At 44.0% G+C, this 27,881-nt stretch overlaps 1 protein-coding gene across 3 annotated transcripts in view; it reads left to right on the top strand.

The window, feature by feature from the left end:
- The window catches only part of AFF1 (AF4/FMR2 family member 1), a 193,346-nt gene that overhangs the window by 86,563 nt on the left and 78,902 nt on the right, over window positions 1-27,881 (top strand). For all 3 annotated transcript variants that reach the window (XM_011232369.3, XM_011232362.3, XM_011232364.3), the window contains 2 exons: window positions 21,679-21,799; window positions 22,413-23,333. In XM_011232369.3, the coding sequence (XP_011230671.1) occupies window positions 21,679-21,799; window positions 22,413-23,333 (1,042 nt within the window). The remainder of the gene's footprint in view (window positions 1-21,678; window positions 21,800-22,412; window positions 23,334-27,881) is intronic.

The following is a 27,881-nucleotide window of genomic DNA, read 5'->3' as shown; positions in this document are numbered from 1 at the left end:
ATATTTATTTATTTGACAGAGATAGAGACAGCCAGCGAGAGAGGGAACACAAGCAGGGGGAGTGGGAGAGGAAGAAGCAGGCTCATAGCAGAGGAGCCTGATGTGGGGCTCGATCCCACAACGCCGGGATCACGCCCTGAGCCGAAGGCAGACGCTTAACCGCTGTGCCACCCAGGCGCCCCAAGAATATATTTTTAAAAGCCAAAAGCAGGGGCGCCTGGGTGGCACAGCGGTTAAGCTGTGGGATTGGAGCACAGAAAATATTTTGCAGAAGCAGCAACGAAAATCATGTGATGAAGGTTAGGCCCCAGGCTGAACCCAGAATGTTTCTTCACTTATGGTGCCAAAATGTCAAACATGTGGTACAATAATGGAAAACAGTGCAATTGATTAAACAAGGCAGATGAACCATGCTTGAATAAATTCGACAGTTTATCTTCTGCTTACTTACGTCGGTTCTTTTGGTGGGAGGGACTAGTGTTGTAAGGGACCTTTAGGTTTAAAAGGAAGAAAAGGTGGAAAAAATACTCTTGGGAGTATTTCTGTTTGTAAACTCTGGGTGCTTTGAAGGGCACAGACCTTATGTATAATTTTGGTATATGATAATAGCAATTCTTTATTGTGCATTCTCTTATGTTTTGAGCCCTGAGCCAAGAATTTGCATATTTGATATCACTGAATCTATAGGGCAGGGGTTATCCTTCCCATTGTATGGATGAAGAAACAGAGGCTCATGGAGGTTAAGTGACTGACTCTCAGTGATTGACTGATCATGGTCACAGAGCCAGCAAGTGACACCTGGCACACAGCCTCTACTCATCTACTCTAGACTTTCACATAAATGCCTGTCTTTGTCCTTCATACACTTTCTGTATGGTCAGTGCTTCTTGGTTTACTAATGGAGGAAAAGAAGGATGAAGAAAATGAAACATGATTGTGTGTGTGTGTGTGTCTTTTAACTGAAGTGTATGAAACAGGAAAAAGGAATGAGATGAGAATAGGGAAGCATAGTATGTGTAAAATGCCTCTCAGGGTGAAGAAACGTACAGAAGAAATGTGAGGTCAGTGTTTGCTAATGCCCTGCACTGGGAAATGCCTTTTCCCCACAACTTGGTTACCACAAGGGGAATTAAGGAGAGACAGTGCTACTGTTTGAAGCTGTGGGGTATTTGTAACTTGGGGAACTCCTATAATATTTGGAAAGGGAGAATTACGTGGGTGGAACTTCCCTGGATAGAAGATGTGAAATCCCTTGTACCCTTCATCCTCTTTCAGGAAGCTGCTTCCTTATAAGGAACTCATTTTGGAATGAAACAGGCATCCTACTGCCTCTTCCTTTTTAGTGGGAAGCTTGTGCACCCCTTTGCCTCTGCTGCAAGACACCACACTTTTCCTGCCATTCTTGGATTCTCCTTTTTTTTTTTTTCTTCTGTTCTCTTACCCTGCTTCATATGCTCTCAGCTCCAGGGACCATTGTACTGTGGTTAGTACTGGATTATCTTACTTTGTCCTTGGGGAGGTGGGGGGAGGAACATAGAATGGGCGAGGGGGGAGCCAAGGCCTGTGCTGCTTTGCCCAGCACTTGCCCTCCAGCTGTATGTACTTACCAACGATAGCTCACAGATAGTGAGTACTTACTCTTGGCCAGGAACAGGGGCCAAGCGCTATGTATGCATTAGTTCATTTGATTCTTAAAACGGTTCTCAACCTTTGGTAGCAATTAGAGCTTCGAGTTTGTGACCTGCTGTGTTGGCCATAGCTAGTAGTGACAGAATCTCGAAGGTGCCTTTCACAGAGGTAGCTCAGGGTTTCCCATGTCTGTTTTTAATGTGCCGCATTGTGGTGGATGCTGTTTTCAGTAGAAAACGAACGCTGTGACTCAGGGAATATTTCTCCTTCTTGACAGCAGGGCTCTCAACACAGGGAGGCAGGGAAAAGAGGTTATTTTACACCCACCCCGCACACAAGGATATCTGGCAAAGTCTAGAAATATATTTGATTGTCACAGCCGTGAAGACAGTGTGCTCCCGTCACCTGAGACGGAGGCCAGGGATCCTGCCGAACGTCTCGTGGTGCACGGGACAGCGTTCTCTGACACAAAGAGTTACTTGGTTCAAGATGGCAGTAGTGCCTAGGTGAGAAGCCCTGCTCTGCTGGGTCCCCCTGGTTCAGAGGGACGCGGATATTTGTGCCTCAGAACATCAGTATATTGTAGTCAGACCCCAGCTCAGCCAGTGCCGGCCCCAGTGTGTGTCAGTTAGCCTGTTTGCTTCAGATGCAAGGCGTGTGTGCAAGGACGCTGCTGGGCACCGTGTGGATTACACGGCCCTATAGGAAAGGGAGAAGTGCAGTGAACACTTCTGAGTGTGGTGGTGAGGAAAGGATGTGTTGAAGCAGAGGGGACGTGGGGAGGACAAAGGCTGCAAACTTGGAAAGGGTAAAACCTGCGTGTTTTTAAAGAGCACAGCTGGAGATACATCTGGAGACCTTTTCGGATTTCTCCTTTCTTACTCGCCGGAGCGCTCGCGCTTTACTCTGGTACTAGAGGGCATTAGCTCACTCAGACCTCACATTAGGTTTAGGGAATTGGTACCATTTTTACCATGACCTTTTAAAATGGCTGACGTTCAGGTTAAATGACTTGTCCAAAGGACCTGCTAGAACTAAGTCGTGGCGCCCATGTGTGAACCCATCCCTGACTCCAGAGACGGTGCTCTTAACCAGCTTACGATGCTGGTAACCAGAGTGTTCCATCGTCTTGTGTATTGCTCATCTCCCTCTCTGCCTTCCTCGAATTCAGCAAAGCTGCTGCGGGAGACTGACACACAGCAGTCTCCATTCGGGGACCTCGAGTGGCCATCCGGTCGCTCTGTAGTGGGCGGTGATATAGAGGGGTCAGAGGTGACGGAGCCCATTAGCAGAGAACTAAGGCGAGCCTTTTAAAGCAGCAGGGGAAGAATTCTGAGTGACATGGGGCCTCAACATATCTGGCAGGGAAGAAGTTGATTGCAGAAGCAGTTTTCAACTAACTCAAGGGAGAAAATAGGCAGAAAGGGAGATTGGTAGGTATAAGGTAACCACCCATTGTATTACAAATTTACTTGTGTAAAATGCATGTCTAAAATCTGGGTCTTTTGCATCTTAGATATCAGATGTAACTTAAACTAGGGAAACCATAGAATCAGGCCCTCCTTAAAGCCCAAAGCTTTCTGGCTTGGCAATTTTGTAGGGAAGGACTTGCAGGAAAAACACTTTGAAATATGAAGAAGGAAATGTGATTCCCGTGGTTCCTTTATAGGCACTAAATCTGTACATGAAGAAGTAGGACAAGAATTGGAGAAGATTAATTTTCTGAAACCTCGCAACCAACCTAGTTCTCAAATAGGGAAAAACAATGATTTTTCTTTTACAAAGGTGAAGATTGGAGGAGAGGGGAGGGAAAGGTGATTTAAGTCTCCACAGTGACTGCTAAGGAGATTGCCCTGAAAGCTTTCCAAATGGGAGTCTGAAATGTCCCGCTCCAAATGCATGTAGCATCTCTGCTGGATCCCTTGCAGTTTCTCAATAGAGCAAAAGCGGAAGATTTTGAAAGAGCAGGTAAGGTTTTGCTCAGTGCGCGCACACAGAGAAACTCGTGCAGCCTGCAGGCATACATATGCTCAAGCTGTTCCAGTTCTGCCAACAGCAGCTGTCATGACGTGTCTCTCAGAGTTCAGGACCACTTCGGCTCCTTTCCTTTCAGGGAGCCGCTGTACTAGTTAATAGATGAATTTGTGCTTCCCCCTTACCCACACCCCTTTTTAAAAAAAGATATATTTATTTATTTATTAAAGAGAGTGCGGGCCCAAGCAGGGGGAGTGGCAGAGGGGAAGGGAGAGAATCTCTAGCAGACTGACTCCCTGCTGAGCACGGAGCCCGCTGTGGGTTGAGATCAGGACCTGAGCCGAAACCAAGAGTCAGACACTCGACGGAGTGAGCCACTCAGGTGCACCGACACCCCCTTTCCCCTCTCTGATAGGGACTTCTGGTTGAACCTGAAGTTTTATCTGTAGATGTGTGCGATGGAACCATGTGGGATCTCCTCGTGTTTGGCAGCCTCTTAGATCCTGCCATATTTACTAGTTTGTTCTTGTGGCTATTTTTTCCCTTAACATTGTATCAGGAAGATTTTTAAACATTCAGAAAGTCGGAAGAATTTCACAGTAAAAAGCCTTATTCCCAGATTATACTATTATCACTTTATTATTATATTTGTGTTACTATGTATGTCCTCATGTCTTCATTGTTATATCCATCCATTAATCTCTTATGCCTCTTGTGTAAGTTGAAGATCCCAAAATACTTCAGCTTGTCTGTCCTTAACTAAAGTATTTATTTACAGGGTTTCCCCCCTTTAACCATAAAAGGTAGGTATGCCATGAAATGCACAAACTTTAGGCGTTCTGATACGTTTTGACAGTGTATATGTCTGTGTAACCCAAACCCCTATGAAGATACAGCACTAATATTAGGGTTAGTTTTTGGTATGTATGTGGGAAGATGATTAGAAGATGAGTAAATGGACTCATTCCTGTGTTATTTTTCCTCCTTTCAAGGTATTATTTCTGGGTATTTTTTATTTTTAAATTATTTTTGAAGATCTATTTTGTGAAAGGCAGAGCTTCAGCAGGGGGAGGGTCAGAGGGAGAGGGACAGAAATCCTCAAGCAGGCACCCCGCTGAGGGCTGAGCTGGGATCCAGCGGCAGGGCTCGAACCCAGGACCCTGAGATCATGACCTGAGCTGAAATCAAGAGTCAGACGCTTAACCAACTGAGCCACCCAGGCACCCCTGAACATTGTTTTTAAAATGACTTCTCCCATGTCTGTCACAGACTGTAAAATTTCTTCTGTCTGTGACTAGGCATATGGTGACTGCTTTCTTTAAAACAAGCAAAGCCTTCTTTACAGAGTGCTTTGAAGGCTTGAGTCCAAAATCAATTTTTTTTTTTTTTTGGATTAGCCCTTTTCCCAGTGCAAGATACTTCATGGGGAGTACAGGCCCCTGTCCATTCTTTAAGACCTCCCTATTTCTGGGTGACAGTGGAATGCATGTGACAGCATGTAATTAAAGCCTGCTGGTTAAAGAGTGCGTGTAGTAGAGGGGTGCCAGGATGATTGGGTCATGTTCTTCCAGGATCATGCTGCGGAAGTCATTGGTAGGGAGATGGGGGTCTCTCCTAAAAGAGGTGGACTTAGTTTATGTCACTCATCCTGCATGGGTGGGCTCAGGGCTCTCAGAGCCTCCCTCTTGGACCAGGATGAATGAGAGTAGTCTGGGAGTGACGGAATGCTTTCCCAAGTAACCTGGTGGTGGGTGCATAGATAACCAGGGGCCCTGAGCTGACGTGGGGCAAGTTGTAATTTGTCAATCAAATTATCTGGTTGAATGTTACCTGTTTGTTTCTGTTCTGTTATCCCCCAGCTTTTGGTCAAGTCTACTATAACTATTTCAGCCACTTCTCAGCTATTTCATTGTAAGGGAATCGTTGAGTCTGTGATTGGGCCAGAGTTATAGGGAAGCAGCATTCTCCTGAGAGCAGAGGGAGGGTAGCAGCCTTAATTAGAGATCCCCTAGAAGGCTTTAAATCCAAGGAATAAAGTTAAAATGTGTAAAGAGTTTCATTCTACCTTCATTTGAAGATCTCAGTTTAATTTTATCAAGGCTGTCAGCCTGTTTCCTTATACTGTCAACCTGACAAATGTCCTTTTATTTAAATAAAGGTATTCAAATCTAGTGATGCAGTCTCCCACCAGACTTCTAAAGAACCAGGACATTTGAGGAACAGTAAGTTCTGACCTTTACTAGCAACCACTGGCTTAATTTTTCATATTTTCCGCAAACCACACCCGCCTGCTAGAGTAGATAGTTCAGGGAAGTTGGATGGAGTCACTGTGCCTTGGGAGTTTTTAATCCCAGAGCTTCTCCTAATGTTTTCTTTTGCTCTGTGATCTCCTTCATAGTCTGTCCTTTCTCATTCCCTTCATCCTAAAATCATACACATAAGTTATAGTGTGTGAAGTCCATTACTCTATTGAAGATGCAGCTGGAACCAGTGACTGGGATGTTTTTATTCCCCCTGCGTTTCCCAAACTTCCATCAACACACTCTTTTCACAGCCCTTCTGAGGCTGTTGACCATTAGGCCAGGCCGGGTAGGAGAGCTGAGTCCTGGAGGGAATAGATAAGATCCTGCAGTGAGCGCTGCCAGACCCTGGAGGCTGCCAGCTTGGCACACTTTTCACCACACACTACATTATGCTAATCTTTTGGAATAAAAGAGTAAGGCATTAAAATTAGATAAAGAGTGGAGATTTCTCATCTTTCCCCATCAAGTCAGAAAAGCTGATAAGAGAGAAATTTGGTTTGTTACTGAAAACCTTACATGTTTCAGAAGAAATTATTTCAGAAATAGTCTGTACTTTATTCCTTTAAAATGAAACACTTCAAAATAAACTTTAAAAAATTCACCCTTTATCTTTCTTAGTAATTTCGGGTCTAGTCCAGGGGCTGACAAATGTTTTCTGTAAAGGACCAGATGGTAAATATCTCAGGCTTTGCTGTCCATGCAGTCTTTGTTGCAGCTAGTCAGCTCAGCTGTTCCAGGTCCAAAGCGACGATAGACAGTGTGGAAGTAAATGGGCAGGGCTGTGTTCCAATAAATCTTTATTTATAAAATCAGGCAGCTGGGCCAGATTTGTCTCATGAGCCAGTTTGCTAATCTCTGGTCTAGTCCATCTTTTTGTTTCTGCTAACTTTGTTTACTGTACATTTTTATATTGCAGTGTAAGCATTGAAAAATGTTCATTCAAGTTGGAATGTTCAAACACATTTTTCCCCTTTGCCACTGGTAGCCTTATTCTTTTTAAACTAATTTTACTTAAAAGCCTGAAACTTCTGGGCTAAGTGTGTCAGGAAATGAAGGAACAGTTCAGGTGGGGATGTTCAACTAAATGCTTGTTTCAAATTTATTACTGAACTTTAAAAATCATGGAATTAAGACTGCTGGCTCAACAAACACAAGGACATGAGGAGGACTTGAAAATAGCATAAAATTGGGGGCACCTGGGTGGCTCAGTCGGTGAAGCGTCTGCCTTCGGTTCAGGTCCTGATCCCAAGGTCCTGGGATGGAGCCCCACATCAGGCTTCCTGCTCGGCAGGAAGCCTGCTTCTCCCCCTGCCTGCCGTTCTGCCCTGCTTGTGCTCTGTCCCTCCCTCCCTCTCCCCTCTCCCTCCCTCCCTCCCTCCCTCCCTTCCTCTCTCTCTCTGACAAATAAATAAATAAGTAAATCTTAAAAAAAAAAAAGTAGAGTAAGATCATTTGAATTAGGAAGTCAGGCCAGACTATGCACAGCAAGGTTTTTTATTGAGTGGGCACTGGGACTGTGTTCTTTGGGGCAATGAGGAGGATGGAGGGGTGGGAGGAGTGGACAGTTTTGTTTTTGCGATCATCTAAGGCCACAGTTAAGTCCATTTGCATTCTAAACTGTGACATCCCCACTCTGTTCATTTCCTAAAATTGACGGTTTTTCATGTGCAGGGTAATTTGAAGTCATTGTTTCAGGCCAAGAAAAGTCCACAGGCAATTCTCAGGGGACTGCTGCCCTAAAATATCACTGAGGCTCTAGGCCAGCCAAGTGGAGTGGATGGCTGCAAAAGGCTGTCATCCCCATGAATTGTCAATGGTTCTTTGGACCCTTTTTAGGAGAAATTCGGAGTTGCAGTTGGACACTGAAGTAAGATGGTGCAAACACCCCATGGTGAATGCTCACCCCTCCACGACTTACATGCTTTCTCAGCAGGGGTGTGGAGGCCCCTTCCCCTCTTCCAAACTCCTGTTCATTCTTCAAGCTCAGATGTCATCGCTCTTAATTAAATCATCCCAGGCTTCTTCCATTAGAGTTGGTGTTTTTCTCCTCTGATTCTTTAGCACTTGTGACCAACCTCTGCAATCACTCTTAGCAGTCTGCCCCTCCCCCTCTTTTGTATTTCTCCCACTGATTGTAGAACCTTACTTCTTTTGTCCTTAGGTCTAGCACATAGGAGGGGAGCCAATATTGACGGGAAACAGATTTTCTGTGTTTTATTCTGTGAGGCTTAAGATCTTAGTGACTATGGAAAACCATAGAAATGCATTCGTGCTCTTAAATAACCTTAAGTGGCATAACATTTAAAATGCAATTCTGTTGGAAGAAAATATTTTACAGTCAGAGGCTTTTAATATAAGTCATCAGTGCATTTGGTAACTTTAAATGTTTGCTTATTGTTTTCTTACAATGGATATATTTGCTTCTGCTTCTCAAAGAGTTAAAAATGGAAATTGTAAAGCATTATAAAAGACACGGTCTGTGAAGCTCCTGAAGTGTACTTTATTTTATTTTGTTTTAAAAGATTTTATTTATTTATTTGATGCAGAGAGAGACAGCCAGCGAGAGAGGGAGCACAAGCAGGGGGAGTGGGAGAGGAAGAAGCAGGCTCCCAGCAGAGGATCCCAGAACGCTGGGATCATGCCCTGAGCCGAAGGCAGACGCTTAACGACTGAGCCACCCAGACGCCTCCTGAAGTGTACTTTAAAAAAGAAGTTGAGTGAACTGTCAGATTCTAGTTTACTCGTGTTGAAGAAGGTGGAGGGTGCTGTATTAAGTTTGATAAATACCCTTTGTTTTAAGCGAGTGAACTGCCTGTTGGCAGTGATGGGGAAAAGATGATATATTCTGCACATAAATGTCCATGGCTGGGCCAAAATCCAGCCCAAAGAATCCTGACAAGCTTTGTAAGGCTCATAACACTGCTTAGCAGAGGTCAAAATGAAGGGAGACTTCTCCAGGAAAACAATGACTTACTGTTTAGCTTTAAGGAGATGCCAATTATAGCCAGTGGTAGGAGGTGAGCTGGGGTTATGATGAAAATGAGAATATTTAGAAACATGTAATTGTTGCTTGTTGCCATATAAAATACCAATACATGTTTCCAGCTTGCTTCTCCTATAATAATCTCCCTGTTCTTCCTTCTTGAAATGTCTGTGGGATGAAATGGAATAGAAAAATGAGGCTGCCTCTCGTTTTTATGACATTAAGCTTGCTTTCTGTGAAAACAAATGTGACATGTGCAATTAACCAAAAGAAGATAATTGTAAGTCGGTGGGGGGGGGGTAAAGAAAAAAACCTGAAGATTCTGTAAAACCCTAACAACACTGTATTCTTCGGTTGTCTGTTTTGGGTGATACGCAGTAGGTTTGGATATCTTCGTGTTTTTACGTTCATGTGTTTGTTGGAGCCTGAAAAAAACTTTTTTTTTAGTCGTAGAAAGTTTATCTTTTCGTATATGCATGTCCACAGCAGCCTGTTTAACTCGGTTTAAGATATAATTGGCAGTGGCTTCTACTGGAAGTTGTGTGTTCAATGGGGAATGGAAGATCTGTCCTTGACTTTGGTCTTTGATATATACTCCCGTGACGGAATGAGGTTCATTAAATGGATAGAGGAGGAGCCCTACAGTTTTTTTGTTTGTTTGTTCAGTAACCGAAATGTGCTGATGGGTCTCTACGTACTCATGTAAAGAATAAATGTTTCTTAATATTTTCTTCTTTAGAAAAATAAGTCACCTCTTGCCAGTTTCCTTATTATCCCATTGTTCCTCACTGTTCTTATCAATACATAGACATTGTTTTTCCTTTCATTTTCCAAATGTAAGCCTTTTCCTGTTGCTCTTTGCTGTTGGTTAGCAAGTCTAAATGCTGAGCATTTATCCTGGCTGAAGCAGTACTTGGTACGTTGGCCCAGTTTCAAACAGTTCTTCTTATCGTATGTGGTGCATTTGGTTCTCTGGAATGCGTGTGCGTTAGAAGTTCAGTCATTGGGAGGGACTCTTCCTTTTGGAAGGGTAAATCTGTACAGTTTCTAAGCTGTTCTGTAGATAGAATGCAATTCATTCAGTTTGATGTATGTTGGGAGTTAGCTGGTACTCAAGATGTTAAGTGACAAAAAATATCCACCTAGTATATTTGATCTCTTATGACTCTTCCTAACGAACAAAAAATAAACATGCTCCTGAATAATTGAGAAAAGAGTTGCCTTTTTTTTTTTTTCCCTGTAAATCCCCTTAGGGGCATTTCAGCAGTCTCATGAGACACAAGATGAATTTAGGAATGATTTGTTTTTCTCTTGCTTTCTGTGTGGTACTTGACAATTTGATGTATAAATCTGTTATTTGTAGGATGCTGTCCATAACTGCCTAATTAAAAAAAAAATAACATACTATCTTTTTGGTTTTTTTGGTTTTTTTAAAAGATTATTTATTTATTTGACAGCGATAGAGACAGCCAGTGAGAGAGGGAACACAAGCAGGGGGAGTGGGAGAGGAAGAAGCAGGCTCCCAGCGGAGGAGCCTGATGTGGGGCTCGATCCCATAATGCCGGGATCACGCTCTGAGCCGAAGGCAGACGCTTAACCGCTGCGCCACCCAGGCGCCCCCATACTATCTTTTTGTACTGTGTTTCGAAAATGCTTTTGTGAGCTTCAAATTGTACGATTTTTTTTTTCAAGAAGCAACTACTCGATATTCTGCACCTGTATGCCGATTTCCATCCTTTCAGCCAATACTTATTTAGCCTAATGGGTTAGTGCTGGGTACACAGTGTGGCACAAGAGTGAAAAGGTGACTGACAGGTAGCTTACGTTCTTGGAGGAGGTGAGCATGGAGAGCCAAACATAATTAAACAGATAACTGAATAGACAAGATAATTTTAGATAGTGATAAAGAGATGAAGTGGGTTGAAGTGCTACAGAGCTCCTGCTGGTGGGGCCAAGTGCCTGTTTCGACCTGGGACCTCGTGGAGGAGTGCCCTTAAACTGAGGTGTTGATGACAGCATTGCCCTCAACTCTCTGGGTGGAGCGTCCAGGTGGGGATGGGCAGTGCACAGCCTCACTCGTTCCTGGCATGCAAAGGCCCATGTGGCTAGTAGCTGAGAAGGGCAGGGGGAGGGGAGTATATCTGGAGGTAGCAATTGAGAGGAGGTGTGCTGGGGCCGGGATGGAGCCTTCTAGGTCAGGCTTCTGGGTTTGGTCTTGAATGCTAAGGGAAGCCTATGGTGATCTTTCAGCGGTGGAAGGAGCCATATAATCTCATTTGCATTTTAAAACTCTCTAGGTCTCTAGGTCCTTGTTTTGTTTTCCCCATGATGCATTTATAACAGCATGGAGAGATTTTTCATTGTGGGATTTTTGTTGTTGGAAGTTTTAGTCCTAGAGACAGCTTAGTAATATCATTCTGAATCTTATTTGATTTCAAATTAAATGTGTATTTGCTATAAATGTTACTCAGACATTTTTATTTCTTTCTGGTGTCGTATACTTGGACTTTCATGACTAGTAATATGGCAAACTGAAAAATGAAACCTGTAGTATTAACTGATAAACATATGGTGTTCGCTGAGGCAGCTTTCATGGCTGACCTAGGAAAGAGAGCTGTCAGCCTCCTTCTAGGCTTGAGTCATCTGATGGGTTACAACAATCTGGTAAAATCAGTTTTAGGTATCAGACAATGAATCATATTTTGTCATCAAATAATGAATAAGACTGGCAGACTTCAGTAGAATTCTGGATTGTTTGAAATTGAGTAATGCTTGAGTATAATCATTGAGTCAGAGATGTATACTAAGCATCACTTTTTGCTAAGCACTGTGCTCTCAGGAATAGTCCTTGGCATTAAGGAGCTCAGCTAATAAAGAAAATCTGTAGGCATGTGCACGGTCTGTCTCGTGTTTGTAAATGTAAACACGGACAGATTTATAAGAACAGATGTATGCCAGAGAAAGGAATCATTCACAGCAGGGATGGGAGGTGAGAGTGGAGGTTGGTGCTGGGGGACTGTAATGGAGGGGCAGGGATATTCCAGAAGGCTTTCAAAGTTAGGGGAGCAGTTCATGAGAGAACTTGCAGAGACAAGGGCTGTGCTTTTCCCCCCATGCCTCCCAGTTCCTTGTGTTCATAGTGTCTAGAAAAGAGAGAGGGGGCAGAAATGGGTCTTAACCTATTTTGGGGTGAGAAATAAGCAGAAAGAGGTCTTACCCCCTGAAGATTAGAGGCTTCTTCTTGAAGCCAGGTAGTGAAGGGCATTGCTTGGCTTAACCACACATCACCTTTAATCCTGTAGGCTCTTTTGGGTTCAGAAAAGTTGTGAGTAGGTGAATAATAAGATCCGATTCATGATTTTTAGAAAGTTCAGTGAGGTACCTGCGTGGAGCTAAGTGGCTCAGAGCAAGGCATCTGGGGGGCTGTGCTCCGAGTCGGAGTAAGGAGTCCACACAACACTTTATTTGAATTTTGTATGCTTAATAGGTTTAATACGCAGAACATTTTTTTTGTTGTTGTTGAGTATGAATTAAATGAGACAAGCATTTAAAGAAAAGCCCAGAACTTTGAGCTTGCTAGTCTATATTCTTTCTTCGTTTGTGACCATCGTGTTCTTTTATTTTGTGGCTGTAATGACGCAGACTTTGACCAGCCTCGTTATTTTAGAGGTATGTGATGTGGTCCTTCATGGTCAGTTGAGTGTGTAAGAAGAATGGCATGGTCATGAGGCCGAGGCTCCAGTTGGTCCTCGTACAGACGAGATCTGCAGGGGAAGAGCCAACAGCTTCTGCCCATGTTTCTGATTGGTGCCAGATGTGCAGTCGCCAGTAGGCAGGCAGTCTGAGGGAGCTCTGAGCACCAGGGACCGTTATAACTAAATGGGGGGACGGAAATAGGTGGCAGATTTCTCTCTAGTGAGCCTGTTGCCACTGTGGGAGGGACGGTGATTTCTGAATGTGCTTTCAGTGAACTGTAGGTAAGAACTGTCAGCATTTTAGGGATCCCCTCTGAGAGACTGCCGTTTTCTGGAATTTCTCAGTAACATTAATATGTTCTCATTTCAAAGAGCATTAACAGCGAATTTTACTAACCCCTGGCACATAGATTGTCAGATCTGCAAGGTCAGGAGCCATTTCTTCTCACTGTTGTGGTTTGTGTAATTGTGCCATTTTCATGATGTCCTTCCTCAGTCAGTACTAGTTTTTTGTTTTTGTTTTTTTATGTTTAAAATATGCTAAAAAAAATAAAATGTGTTTAGAAGGTGAGGGACTATGTCCTACACACAGGAACGCAGTAGCTCATCCGTCTCCTCTCCCTCATCCTCCTCTTGTTAGAGTTGTGTATTCCCACCTGCACAGCTTCCCTCACTGCCCTTTTAAGACCATTGAAGAAGACAGATTCTTGTGCTTTTCCATCTATAGGGTAAAGATGCCTCTTGAAATATATTCTTTCCTTTCTTTTTCTTTTCTTTTCTTTCTTTCCTTCCCTTCCTTCCTTTTTTCCTTTCTTTTCTTTCTTTCTTTCTTTCTTTCTTTTTCTTTCTTTTCTTTTCTTTCTTTTCTTTTTCTTTTCTTTCTTTTCTTTCTTTTCTTTCTTCTCTTTCTTCTCTTTCTTCTCTTCTCTTTCTTTCCTTTCTTTTCTTTCTTTCCTTTCCTTTCTTTTCTTTCTTTCTTTTCTTTCTTGATTTTATTTATTTATTTGACAGAGAGAGGGACAGCCAGCGAGAGAGGGAACACAAGCAGGGGGAGTGGGAGAGGAAGAAGCAGGCCCCCAGTAGAGGAGCCTGATATGGGGCTCGATCCCGGAACACTGGGATCACGCCCTGAGCCAAAGGCAGACACTTAACGACTGAGCCACCCAGGCACCCCTACACTACTTTTCTAAAAAAACAGCTGCTGGTGTTTGGACTTCGGGACATAGTCTCTAATGCACTGCTTTTGCAGTTGGGTCTGTAATTATTAGTAATGATCGAAGACTGAGTCCAGGGGCCAAAATCCGTGTTCACAGGTTCCAGTGAGAGTTACTGACAAAATGTTCAACACTCCAGTATTTCTTTAGCCCTGATCTTGGTGTTGTTATATGAAGCAATGTCTTTTGTTCTTAATCAAAATTTTTTTTTTAAAGATTTTATTTATTTATTCGACAGAGATAGAGACAGCCAGCGAGAGAGGGAACACAAGCAGGGGGAGTGGGAGAGGAAGAAGCAGGCTCACAGCAGAAGAGCCTGATGTGGGGCTCGATCCCATAACGCTGGGATCACGCCCTGAGCCGAAGGCAGACGCTTAACCGCTGTGCCACCCAGGCGCCCCCTTAATCAAAATTTTTAACTACACAAATAATGGATACTATCTTGTGAAAAAAAAAAAAGTTAAAATGTTCCTTAAACCACCACACTACCACTTACCTCCTCCACTCTAATCTGGTGCTCCTTCTTGATAGATTTTTGTAAAAGGAATCCTTTCAGACGCTTGCTACATATTAACATGCACGCAGAAAAATACCTGGCAGATTCATTTTGAAAGGTAAGTTAACATGTCTCTCATTAGGATGGAAGTGACTTACTTTTTACTCTGGTTTGCCCAGGTAGAGGACTCTCAGCTTAAAATTCATAGTATGCCTTTAAGTTACATAAAAAAATCTTAAAGGTTGATTTAATTTTGCAAAATGGAGTTGTATACAACTCTTTCCACATTCTAACAAGGCTGAGTCTTCTATGGCAAGCGGAAGTGAGTAGCAGAGAGCTGTTACTTTGAGATGGTCCTGATCCCCTGGGAGCTCCTCCAGGAGAACAACTGTGACATAATGCTATTTTGTCATTTCACTTGGCTGATATTTATCTTTTATATTAAATCAGATTTGGTTTTTGAAATTAAGGATTAAGTCTTTGTTCTCACATTTATTGGGTATGTTAGGTATTGGGGGAGGTAATAAAAGTGAAATCTTCGGAGGACTTAGCTGAGTGATTTTTATTTTTTTTTAAGATTTCATTTATTTATTTAAGAGAGAATGAGAGAGAAAGAGAGGAGGAGCAGAGGGGAAAGGGAGAAGCAGGCTTTCCACAGTGCAGGGAGCCTGACGTGGGGCTCGACCCCGGGACCCTGGGATGATGACCTGAGCCTAAGACGCTTAACCAACTGAGCCACCCAGGCACCCCGCTGAGTGATTTTTATTACAAGAAAGCCTGTTGAAAATTCTTTTATATGCACAAGTGAAAGAGGGAGAAGATTTTCCATTCTTTGAAGCAACACTTCTTTTTTCTAACATGGAGCCACTTTGATTTCTCATGTTTAAATTGTATTGATGAGTAATACAGTTTTAATGACAAAGCAAACTTTGTGCTTTGAAGTATATTGACATTTTTCTGTAATGTGTGAAAAATGGTCCCTGAATGTTAGATTGTCGGACTAGAGAAACCTGGGGAAAAAGCACCAGAAGATGGACTGTAAAAGTCGACAGGGGTGGTTTTGAAAATAAAAAAGTCACTTGCACAAGAGTAAGAACCCAAACCTGCCATCCTTGTGCCTCTCACTCTGTGACATGCTCTATCACCAGTCTCTAAGCCAGGGTTGCCCAACTTCCGTGAATAGACTTGAGAGTTTTCCATTTTATCTTCATACATTCAAGTCAGAATGGCAGAGAGCTGCTCCTAGAACAGTAAAAAGATGCCTTCTTTTCCAAAGTTAATGTACAGTTGTAGATTTGAGGATTTTTCCTTTCCGCCAAATGTCTCTTCCATGCCTCCAGAGATGAAGACACTGGAGAAATTACACCCTATCCCCCAAGGGAGAATTAAACTTTTAAACGTGAGTTCTGGAGAGAGTGGGTCACATCTATCAGAGGCAGGTCTGTGTGAAGTGGCCAGTCAAGGGTGATGAATGGGTAGTCAGCTGTGCACAGCCTGCCCCGTGGGCCCAGGGTTGCCATGGAAGCCCCCAGTGGCATCCCGAGATCCTGCATGACTAACCTAGATTAGCAGCAGGGCTCCTGGGCTCCAGCGTGGAAGAAGGTGCTCCCAGCCAGACAATGGCCTAGCCGGCCTGCTGCCCCACAGCTCACACTCAACACGGGCCTTCCTGTTACTGCCTTTTCCTGCTTCCACATTCATTCCTCTCCTTTTTTAGTGCAAGGGAAGGTGACAAAACGGAGCGCTCTCATTAAACCATAGAGAGCTGTGATCTCCTCATTGTACCACAGTGTTTTACCACACCCATCCATAACCCCAAGGAGGAGCGTTTGAAAAGTCACAGTAAATGTGCCCTGACAGGCCCCAGCATGGGCTTGACTAAATGGCCGCATTCAGGGGCTGAGTGGGCAGCTCCGAATGCCTCAGGAGCTTCACCACCTCTCCAAGAGCGAGAGCGAGAGCACCCTGGCGCATTTTACACTTCCCAGCTTCGCTCGGGCTCCTGTGTGGGTTAGAGTGGCGGAACTCCGTCACTGAAGACCTGTGTGGCACAGCCCCCCTTCGTGATGGCTCGTGCACTTGGGTCCTGCAGGGCTCTGGAAACTGAAGCCTGGGGTTTCCCCTTTGGTCTTTCTAGCTCGCTTAAAAAAAAAAAAAGTAGTAGGAGGAGGTGGTTTGTTGGACTTTGCAGAGATCGTTTTGATGCATCAGTGCTGCACCTCTGCAGATGGCGGACGTAGCGTGTGACCCAGAAGCAGCAATGTGGCGAATGACAGTGATTCCCTCTTTTATGTAGGCCGACTTGTGCTGGAACTCCTGGCCATCTGCCGGGTGGTCAGACTTGGCGCCCTCCCCCCGGGGCCTTGTTTGTGAATGCCGTCAGTTGCTTCAGATCCTCCTGTGACTTGGTGGTCCTTTTCTCCCCAGGTGGGGACTCCTGGGCTGACGAGACAACGGGCATCAAGGCCCAAGGAACATGGCCTAGGTCAGTGGCCAGAAGTTACTGGGAGGGGAGCCCCGATGTTGGGTATGGGATGGCGGCTTCGGTGCAAGTTTATTTACAGCCTGCCCTGGAAAGAAATTAATGTGAAGGTTCCCTTACCGCATTGGAGGTGACTTGTGAGTCCAGAGATTATTATGGGGCCAGTGACCTCAAGTCTGTCAATTAAAAAGGGCTCAGAAAAAAAGAAAGGCTCTAAAATCAGAATTGTGGTACACTTTTTATAACTGGAGGAGTAACTTCATGCTGCGGGCCATCCCTCTGTCCAGGGGCTCTCTGTCAGGTCCATACGCACAGACAGGCCTGTGTGGATACATTGAACCGAACACACTTTGTGGCTCGGAGATTGCTGGCAGGGACAAAACCTCATGGATCGACAACGTACCTTCTTTGAGACCAAGGAATTAGGAGTGATTGTGAGTGAATGCAGGTACGACACACCTCCTTTGTTGCTGCCCTATTTAACACGGCCTTGCTGTGCAGACCTCGCTAGCAGAACTGTGATTAAGAATACACGCTTTTTTGCCAAACAGACCTGCATTTGAATTTTAAGATCTGTCGTTTAACAGCAAATTAATCTCTGAGCTTTATTATTATTTTTTCCATCCGGAAAATGGGGTGCATAAGCTCCCTCTCACAGAGTTGTTGTGAAAGTTAAGTAGGAGACTGCTGAGATGTGCCTAAGTCAGTGCTGACCGAGTAAGAGACGCGAAGTGCTGGCAGTCCTCGGCAACCTGCTGTTGCTGTCGTCCTTGCTCCTGTTTCTGGTGAGCTTTATTAAACTGATCCGTAGCCCCCAAGAGGAGTGTGCTCTTTTGTACTTCTTAGAACCACCTAGAAACCTGTTACACGTGCAGATCTCAGGCCCTGCATCGGATCTCCTGACTCAGAAACTGGGGGTGGGGGGTAGGTCTCTGTGCTCCACATTCTCACAGGTCCTCCAGGTGGTTCTAGGCTCACTGGTTCAGGAACCTCTCATCCAATACAAAAATGCTCTGTGGAGAGCAAGGAAGGAGCACTTGTTGCTCACTCTGTTCTGTGTGGAACAATGGGAAGGTCTGATGGTGGAAGGCTGATGTTCCATGAGGAACGTTCTTCCCGTGAGGAAGAATGTTTCTCCTCCACACCAGAGGAAAAACGCCACCTTTAATTAAACGAAGTGATAGTCAGCTTGTAATTATTCGAAGGTAATTAACAGCCTGTGAATCATGTAGGACATGTACTGCTACCTAAAATCCCCTCATTTAAAATTCTTCCATCCACCCGCTCTTTGCTTCCACTTTGAATTAAAAATGATGTGTAAGGCTGAACAGTGATTTATGTACTCATGCTACTAATTGTGTTGATATTTTTAAAATCTGTGTTTCCCCGATGTCAAAATGGAACCAAGAAAAAGAAAATATTCGTGAAAAAATTTGCTTACGAACCTTAACAAACCATTCTTTAAACCATTGCAAACTTACAGGAAGTAAAAGCCAAAATAAACCAGAGAGCTCCCCAGTGCGACTGGTAAAACCTGGTCAGTGGCAAGGAGAAGGTAGACAATCCAGAAGAATGAGGGCTCACAACTTATGCTGTGAAGTCCTGGGAATTGTGGACTGGTCACTTCCTGTCTCTGCCTTCCTCTGCCCTGCCCAGGAGCCTCGGGGAGTGAGACCCAAGAGACATTGTGGGGCAGAGTGAGTTTCTCTCACTAAGTCCAGACCTTGTAAACTCATCCTACCAGGGCCACTCGTGAGGTCTTTCCTCATCTCACTATTTTTGGGTTTTTTAGTTGAAGGGTAGTGGTTAAAAAAAAATAAAAAGAAAGAAATACACTCAAAGCTTGTTTCAAAATTGGTATAGTATTACATATGTCTGCCAATAAAATCTTGGTCTGGGTTTTAACTTTTTTTATACTAATGAAATAAAACCTTTAATTAAGCAGAGTCCCTAATTTAATAGGATTTCATCCCTGTGGGAGGTACCTTGATTTTTGAATCACATAGCAATAAGCCACTGTTAGGAATGTTGTAAAATTGGGTTCTTATTATTTCCATAGCAATTTTTATTATTTAAGAACTAAAACCTAGAGGTGTGTGGTAAAACTTACTGAACTGATACTGAGATAAGGCTGTGCTGATCAATTTAGAAATACTTGAGTACTTTTAAGCCAGGGTAGCTTTTCTTTCAGATATGTGTGGAGTTGACAGGAAAATGCAGTGAGGACCCCAAGCAGCCTGCTGGTTGAAGTGCTACTGACAACCTCACTTTCCAATCTGGAACTGAGAATTTTGCCAGTTGGGGCTACCTTTTCGGAGACACCGGTAGCTAGCAGTTCAGAAGTGGGCAAGGATTCTGGCGTTGTACCCAGCAGAATCAGAAAGGGAGAGACGAGTAAAGCAGGTGCCCTAGGGGACAGCTTCTCCTCCTGTGTGCACCCCGTGTGGGGTCCGTGTACCAAGTAGTTTTGGAAAAGAGAAGCTTGGCCGTTCAGGTTGTGCACGGGACAGTTGTGTGCCCCACCCCCTCTGCAAACAAAGTGGCTGTAAAAGCAAGTTTGAAGGAGAAAAGTTATTTCCTGATCAGCCCTCTTTTTGGCTCCCATGGATGTATGTTGATGTTACATGATTTTTTTTTAAGCCAATGAGGAATTACCAAAATAATAAAATAACTGAAAGGAATTCCTGACTAGTCATCAAAGTCCACTGTGCTTTTTTCAACCAGAAATCTAACTGTCCAAAACATGTGAGATTCACACTGTTAAAGAAGACGCCATAGCCAGTTTCTGGTTTAGTTTTTGCTCAACTTTTTCAGTATGTTGACTAACATAAATTGTTCACTTTGTAGTTCTCTTATAAAGTAGGTGATTGAGATAGCCATCGTTTAGGGAAGGTTTTTGTTACGGTGGTCTAAGCAGGGAGTTCTTTTCCACATCCAGATGAATGTAGCCAGGTAGCTTAGCCTCCCCACCACCTTAAGGCTATGGAAATAGCAGAAAATCACTTTTTAGATGGCTATTTTTTAAAAAAGTGTTTTTGCATATGTCTTCCAGAGCTAATTTTTTTAAATTACAAGTAAGTTTTAAAAAATATACTGTAAGCATTGTGGCTGTTTTTTAATTTAAAAATATTTAATGATTAGTTTCTGTGCAAAGCACCATGCATTAGCATCAAGAGAGAGATAAATGAGAGGTTCTATTTTGATGGAGTTCACATTCTAGGCGAAAGGGGAGGAGAAGAGAGAAGCAGTCAGTCTGTTCTGTCAGCCCAGGCTTGGTGGATTTGAGGGACCCTTTAGAGTGGGTGTCCTTGGAACCACTCAAGAGATTTGCTGGTAGCTAAAAATTGGGGATGGTGGTGTGAGGTTGAGAGAGAAGCAGAGGAAATTTGTGTGATTAGAATGAAAGCATCAAAGTCCAGGATACCAATGAGCAAGGAATAGTCTAGTATGCCTGCAATATACAGATGGTTTGCGGGAGACTCCTGTTTCATGGGTAAGCTGGTCCTGGAAGAATCGGTTATCATTCAGGTTCTGGGGTGGGGATTAGAATGCAGAAGGCTGCTTTTTAACAGGGTATGTTTGCGGAATGGACATGACCATCAGGTAGAATGCATGTGGCTTGTGCAGGGAAACAGTGGGGTAATATCTAGAGTAGATCTGTACCAGACTCTTTGGGGGATTTTAATGCCAAAGCGAAGATTCCACAGCAGCAAAGAGCCATCAAATGCATGTTATTTTAAAATGTGGATAGTGGCATGAGGACCACAGCTTTAGATTGGATTTCTTTCTATGAGAAGGCTAGTTCGGAGGGACAAGATGTTGGGGAGGCAGGGAGGCCAGTAAGTAGGCTCTTTTCAGAGGAAATAAGAGAAGTCATGAGAGCAGAGAGGCCAGGAAAAGGGGTGTCTGAGATCAGGGCTAGAGTTTCTAAAGGTACATACAGTCTTGGCAAGACAATTTAACGTTTTCCTACTTATTTATTTACATAATGTTGGGGGAAAAGATTCAGTAGCTACCCTAGAAGCAAGTGTATGAGGACAAAAGTCAGTTTATAGTTCTTATTTTCATTATTCGTATATATCACATGTGGGGGTCAGGAGGGTGTGGCCTGTGTTGCCCACCGGAGGCAGGCCCACTTTGGGCCGGCCTGCTAGAACTGCACTCTTGTTGGTTTCCTTCTCTGCCATTTGTTTGTCAGTGAATGCATTTTTAACCCCTTTTTGTTCCAGGGCTATGATTTAGGATGTATTTTTATGTGGTTTAAGTAGGGCAATCAGATTATCAGACTTCTTGGTAGGTAAAGCTGACATCTAAAATTGGATTTTCCCATTCTTGACATTTGAAATGAGAAATAAAAATTATCTTTTCGGTTCAACATGCCAAGACACTCCCAGTAGAATAGGCTGAGAATAAAGTAAATGCTGTTTTGGGTGCTTGGTAATCTTTTAATTATGAAATAGGTCTTTTGATTTTAATCTTCCAAAATGTATAATACTGATCCAGGAAAACAGCCTTTTTAAAGTTCATATCCTGCTGACTCCTTCAGATGAAAAGGCCCTACCTCTACCCCATATTTTGCAAGCTGAAAGTAAAAATATCATTAATCTTGTCTCTGTTCCACGACTGCCTATAAAAGACTGTTCAGTTTGGAGTCCTTCCTGAGCCATGAAGGCAGTATTCCAGAGTGAATGCTTAGGTTTCTGGAGCCAGGACCCAAGGCCTGGAGGGTCACAGCCATAATCCAGGAGTGGGTTGAGGGACTTAGGCCTTCTTTAAAACCTCTCCCTTGTCATCACTTCTTGTTGACCTCTCCTGGCCTCCCTCACACATGTACATATGCATAGCAAAACTTGGACACTGATGCATTTTATTATTTTTGTTCTTTTGCGGCATCTGAAACAGCTTGTACAATGAAGACAGAAACCTGCTTCGCATTAGAGAGAAGGAAAGACGCAACCAGGAAGCTCACCAAGAGAAAGAGGCATATCCTGAAAAGATCCCCCTTTTTGGAGAGCCCTACAAGGTATTTATTTATTTATTTATTGAATGCTAGAAAGCCTGATTTATCACCATATTTAACTCTGTGATGAAAATGAGTATGAACAAGGGCCACATGTGAAAATAAGACAACTTACCTTAGATTGTCTTTGAAAACAAACTATGAAAATTCTCTGAACCTTGTTATTGAAATTGCCGAAGTTTGTGGTCGTCTTTTGTAATGTTAGTCTCCTGTCTTAAAAGTAATGGGCTTCTGGGGCGCCTGGGTGGCACAGCGGTTAACCGTCTGCCTTCAGCTCAGGGCGTGATCCCAGCGTTCTGGGATCGAGCCCCACATCAGGCTTCTCTGCTGGGAGCCTGCTTCTTCCTCTCCCACTCCCCCTGCTTGTGTTCCCACTCTCGCTGGCTGTCTCTCTGTCAAATAAATAAATACAATCTTAAAAAAAAAAAAAAAGTAATGGGCTTCTCAACAGGAGAATTGAGTTTAAACTGCATGGTAAAGTTTACGTTACACATTAAATTGAAGTGGGTTTTATTTTTTCCTTTAAATGGCACTATGTAACATCATTTAGTAAATGATGATTTTCCTTAGATTTTTCCACCCCAGTATCTAACTCTGCTATCTTTTCCTTTTCCAGACAGAAAAAGGTGATGAGCTATCCAGTCGAATACAGAACATGTTGGGAAGCTATGAAGAAGTGACGGAGCTCCTTAGTAGCAAGTCCCACCCTCATCGTTTGGATGCTTCTGAAAATAGGTTGGGAAAGCCAAGATATCCTTTATTTCCTGAGAAGGGGAGCAGCATTCCATCCCACTCCTTCCACACTAGTGCTCACCACCAGCCTGTTAACACTCCTGCCTCTGGACCACTTCCTGTTGGTAACATTAGCCACAATCCAAAGATGGCACAGCCAAGAATGGAACCAATGTCAAATCCTCATGTCAAAAGCTATGGCCCACCAGATGGCCAGCATCCAACCCAAGATCGCCTTGGTCAGGAGGGGTGCGGCTCTAGTCATCACAAAAAAGGTGACCGCAGAGCTGATGGAGACCGTTGTGCTTTGGTGACAGACTCCGTTCCAGAGAGGGAGCTCTCTCCCTTCCTCTCCTTGCCTTCCCCAGTGCCCCCCCTGTCACCTGTACATTCCAACCAGCACGCTCTTCCCAGGACACAAGGAAGCAGCAAGGTTCACAGCGGCAGCAGTAACAGTAAAGGCTGTTGCCCCGCCAAATCTCCCAAAGACCTCGTGGTAAAGGTCCACGATAAAGAGACTGCTCAAGACAGTTTGGTGACAGTCGCCAGCCTTGGGGTGGCCCCTCCCCAGCCACCTTCTCAGACTTTCCCCCCACCCCCCCTCCCTTCAAAAACTGTTGCAATGCAGCAGAAGCCCACGGCTTACGTCCGGCCCATGGATGGTCAAGATCAGGCTCCTAGCGAGTCCCCTGAGCTGAAGCCGCGGCCAGAGGAGTACCGGCAGCAGACCTTTGAAAAAACCGACTTACAAGTGCCTGCCAAAGCCAAGCTCACCAAGCTGAAGATGCCGTCCCAGTCAGCGGAGGTGAGTGGAATTTCGCATCTGGGCCAACTCCAGTGTGAGGGAAAATTCGAGATGGAAGTTTTCTGGAGAGCTGGGGACCTCTGGTTACTGATGGCTTTCCGGTTGTGAGATTCCTTTGTGGCTCTAGGGTTTTGTTGCCCCACAGAGAACTCAGGTCTGAGAGGAATGATGGATGACAGATACTGAAATGTGATTTTCAGGACGGTTTTTTAAAAAAATATTTTTACTGAGCCCTAATTTGTATGCTCTAAAGTAATAGAGATCATGAGTAGTTTGCCATGTTTTGAAAAATGTGTGCACCTGTATAACCCACAACCCAGTCACAGTATATTTATCATGAGAAACTTTCAGGAAGGTTTTGAGCTGTCATTGTTTTTTTGTTTTTGTTTTTACTTGTTTAGGGGAACACTGACTTTAACATGGTAGAGCAAAAAAAAGGGGGGGGTAATACTTCTTCAGCCCCAGTTTTTCTGAGATCCAAACCATAAAAAAGTAAAAATAAGAAATTAAAATGTTGAAGGCAAAGTATTTCTTAAGATTTCTTCTCTGTAACAGGAAAATCTGAAACTAAACTTCTGTTCTAATATATTTTTATTTACCGCCTAAGAAAGAAGACGGCGGGGGGGGGGGTTGTCCTGATGTCTCATTTGAGAGTGAGTCACAAATACAATACAGAATGTTATTCAGCAATGGCTTTTTCAAGTAACCAAAATACTTTATCTTTCTAAAGAAAAAGAAAATGCCTTTTTCTGCTTCTTTGGTAAATGGCAGCATTGTGTTTGAATGAAGAGAATCAGAGCACACATCTTATCACTGAAATTCTAAATTAGCAACGGTTACTCCCAAATTCAGATTAGTAGTGCAAAGTGAAATGTTTGAAGTGAATTTGTCTGAAAGCTTATCTGTTAAGGTAATGTCCTTGGTTTAGTCACATCTATTGTATAAACCTCTAATTTGCATATCCATTGCTCAAAAGCTTCTGTGTGCCCCAGATAGCAGTCTTACATGGTGCTGCAAGGTAAAATTCCTTAAGGCTTAAAAACAAAAACCAAAACAGACTTGGGGATGCTTAGCTGGAAAGATAACCCTTATCTTGAAGGAAGAAAATCTGTTCCTCTGGGGTGTCAGCTTTTGGTTTAGGAGAGGTTATAGCTCTGTCCACAGTCACCTGGTGAGCTGGAGTGAGTCTGGATGCCCACAGAATGGGACTTGTGTGGAGGCTGAGGAAAAATGGGAAACGGGGAGGAAAGCAGGTGGTAGAAATGACTAAGATGGCAGAACTCTACCTTCAACCTCTCAAGTCCTGAAGATTCACCGGAACGAGATATTTACCAAACATTTTGCGCTGTGCTGGGAGGAGGGGTAGGCAGCAGATTAGGGGCAGAGTGGAATGAAGTGAGATTACCCCCTCCTAATGGCCAGTCAGCCTGCCTTATAATTCGTGCAGTGAAGAACTTAGTGGGATTTTCTTTGCTTTGTTTATCAAGTAAGGTGTGTTCTGTTTTCCCAGTTTAAAAAACAAAGGGGGAATTTAAGCATATTTTCTTAAAGAAAAAAAAGCAACTAAAAATTGCTTTAAAACAAATTTAAGACAGATCAGATATGTGCATTGTTTACCAAATGCTCGACCATATGCTTAAGTGTGTGGGGGGGGATGCCAGGCAAGTATTGGTCGCTGCTGCAGGCGAGGTGACAGTCTAGTGCATACAGCAGCCTCCACACAGGAAACAATTAGAGGACAATTGAGTTCAGACTCTAGTACTTGGTGCTTGGAGAAAGTTTGAAATGGCAGTTTTAAAGCCGGGAACCTAGTTACTACGTTCAATCAGTCAGATTTCCAGTAGACCTTCCAGGGGAGAGAGTCCTGGTTTAACTTTTTGCTTCCTTGGTGAAAAAGAGATAAGCCAAGTTGAGGCCTCCAGGAGAGCTGCTCAGATTTAATGTGTGTTTCAAACCTAAGACCATGCCACATGGCCCTTGAATATTTTCTGAGTGGATATTTGGAATGAGCAAAATCCTCCGTAGGTGTGGTGATTGGAGAATGGGGTTTTCCTGGCACTCTGGTCCTCTGCCTTCGACAGTTCGAGTAGATGTGAACTTTTCCTCTTCTGTCTGCGTTTGTAGTGAGCGTTCATTCTAATGTGGTGGCTCCGTCTAGTTTCTGTTCGGGGTTCTTATTTTTGTGGTGCCAACTGCTTTGGAACCCCTGGGCAGATGGAGGGTGCTGCACGACCAGTGCGAAGGGGGGATTCAGAGCTCAGATCTTGGAGTGGAGGGGGAGTCAGTGTGGGAAGCAGAGTTATTAAAATCTCAAATTTTAGTATTCTGATGAATCAAAGGAAAGCATAGTGATGGGGGGTTGGAAAAAGCAGGGAATTCATCCCAGAGCAGGTGAACTCTGGGTATGGAGCCAGAATATTAGCAGTATCTTGGGCTGTTTGTGCTGTTGGGGCAGAAGGATAGAGAGTGGGGATAGACTAGGAAGTTGGCTGTTGGTAGCCGGGAGAGAAGGGGCGTGGCGGTAGCTAAGTGGTTTTCCTTTATTTGCTTAATTTGTCCTAAGGCAAGTCAGAGGAGGTTTTCTTTCCTGGCTTTCTGAGTATGAGGGTTTCGCGGTTCGCCGCCACCCCCTTCCCCATGGCTTCCACAGCACAGTATTTTAAAAAATGAACCAAACTGGGGAAGTCTTCTCATCCGCATGGCTCTCCTTCGTTCTCAAGCCACGTCCGCGTGAATTCCTCACACCACACTGTCCTTGCATTTTGTCGGAGACAAACGTGGTTTGTGTATTTTAGTTGGTTCTCCTAAAAAATGATATTCTTTTCTGGAATAAGTCATTCCCACAGTTAAAACTTAGTCTTTCCTAAAATCCTACAGGAAAAAGAAAATGATCAAAAGGTCAATATTCTGACCACAGAGAGGCCTGGCTTGCAAAAATCTGCACATGGTTTCTCTGTGGGCGTGTCAGTCTTAGTTTTGTGTCAGCTGGCAGATGTCGAGTAGCTTGAAACGACCCATCTGAGGGGTGCAGCCAGGACTCGGAGATCTTATGTGGGTACCTTGCCACGTCAGATGGACCTGCCCAAGTGGAAGGTTGAGATTGCTCTCTAGCCCTCCCCCCCTTTTAAAAAAAGATTTTATTAGAGACAGAGCACAAGCCATGATGGGGGAGGGGGAGGGAGAAGCAGGCTCCCTGCTGAGCAGGGAGTCCGATTAGGGACTCCATATTAGGACCCTGAGATCATGACCTGAGCCGAAGGCAGACAGATGCTTAACCAACTGAGCCACCCAGGTGCCCCCCCCCTTATTTTTGGTAAGAAGGCTCCATGCCCAGCATGGAGCCCAACACAGGGTTTGAACTCAGGACCCGGCGATTAAGACCTGAGCTGAGATCAAGAGTCAGATGCTCAACCAGCTGAGCCACCCAGGGCCCCCGTCCCTCTTTTCTGCCTGAAGATATCAAATGAAAGTGAGAGAAAACCTGTGGCAACTCTGTGTTGTGTTCCTGAGTGTGGACCCAGGATGGGGAGGGGTGGGGGGATTAGATACAGGATTTATGGAATAGATGTTTTGTTGGCACAGAAATGGAATAAGCTGAGATAGGCATTTTAAATTGTATACTGGATTTAGAATATTAGACTTCTAAAGCTAAACGTACAGCCCTTTCATTTTGCAACTAAGGCCTCGGAGGAGGAAGTCACGTAATTTTGCCAAGATTTATAGTTAGTGGCAGAGCCAGAGCTCAGACTCTCAGTTCTGTGATCTTTCTACTTCGGCTGGTTAAGTGCAAAGAGAGACTGCTGGAAGATCTTGAGCAGGGCATTGATGTATCTTTCTTTTTTGAAAAAAATCATTCTGGCTTCTGGGTGGAAAATGGCTTGAAGGGCAGGGGTGGAAGCAGGGAGACCCAGTAGGGGTTGGAAAATGATGGTGGCTTGCAGTAGGATAGTAGGAGTAGACTTGGTGTAGACTGGGCAAATTCTGCATGTTTTTGGCACAGAACTGGTAGGGCTTTGGTTGACTGGAGATGGGAGTGCGACTGAGGTGAGGGAAAGTGAGGCATCAGGGATTGTTTGATTTGATAGGTTTGGATGCCGGGGATGTGCCTCTTAAGGTGGACCTGACCTGGGTGGAACAGGTTTGGAGGGAAAACCGAGAGAGCTCTGAGTAGACCAGATGTTAAGTTTGAGATGCTGCTATCTGTCCAGGTAGATGCGACAAGTTGGCAGTCGTAAGTAGTAGACCAGCTAAGAGAAAATGTTAAGACTAGAAATGATAAGTTTGGGCCATGTATGCATACGGTACATATTTAAAGCTTTGGAACTAGATTGCCAGAGAAGTCCCTGAATCAAGCCCTTCCTGGCTCAGCTTAACCTTGGCGAGGGGCAGCAGGTGGGAAGAAATGAGGATGGGCTGGGCCTTCAGAAACAGAAACTGAAGACCATACTGGGAACTTGAGAATCTGTTTATAAAGTAGTAGAAATGATAGGTTTCTGTTTTTTCACTTAGTTCGAAGTGTGCATGTAAATGGTACAGTTATCTTAATTT

This window comes from Ailuropoda melanoleuca, chromosome 11, assembly GCF_002007445.2.
Source record: "Ailuropoda melanoleuca isolate Jingjing chromosome 11, ASM200744v2, whole genome shotgun sequence".
Taxonomy (NCBI): domain Eukaryota; kingdom Metazoa; phylum Chordata; class Mammalia; order Carnivora; family Ursidae; genus Ailuropoda; species Ailuropoda melanoleuca.
The sequence above is the reverse complement of the archived record's forward strand: the minus strand, read 5'-3'. Positions and strand labels throughout refer to the sequence as shown.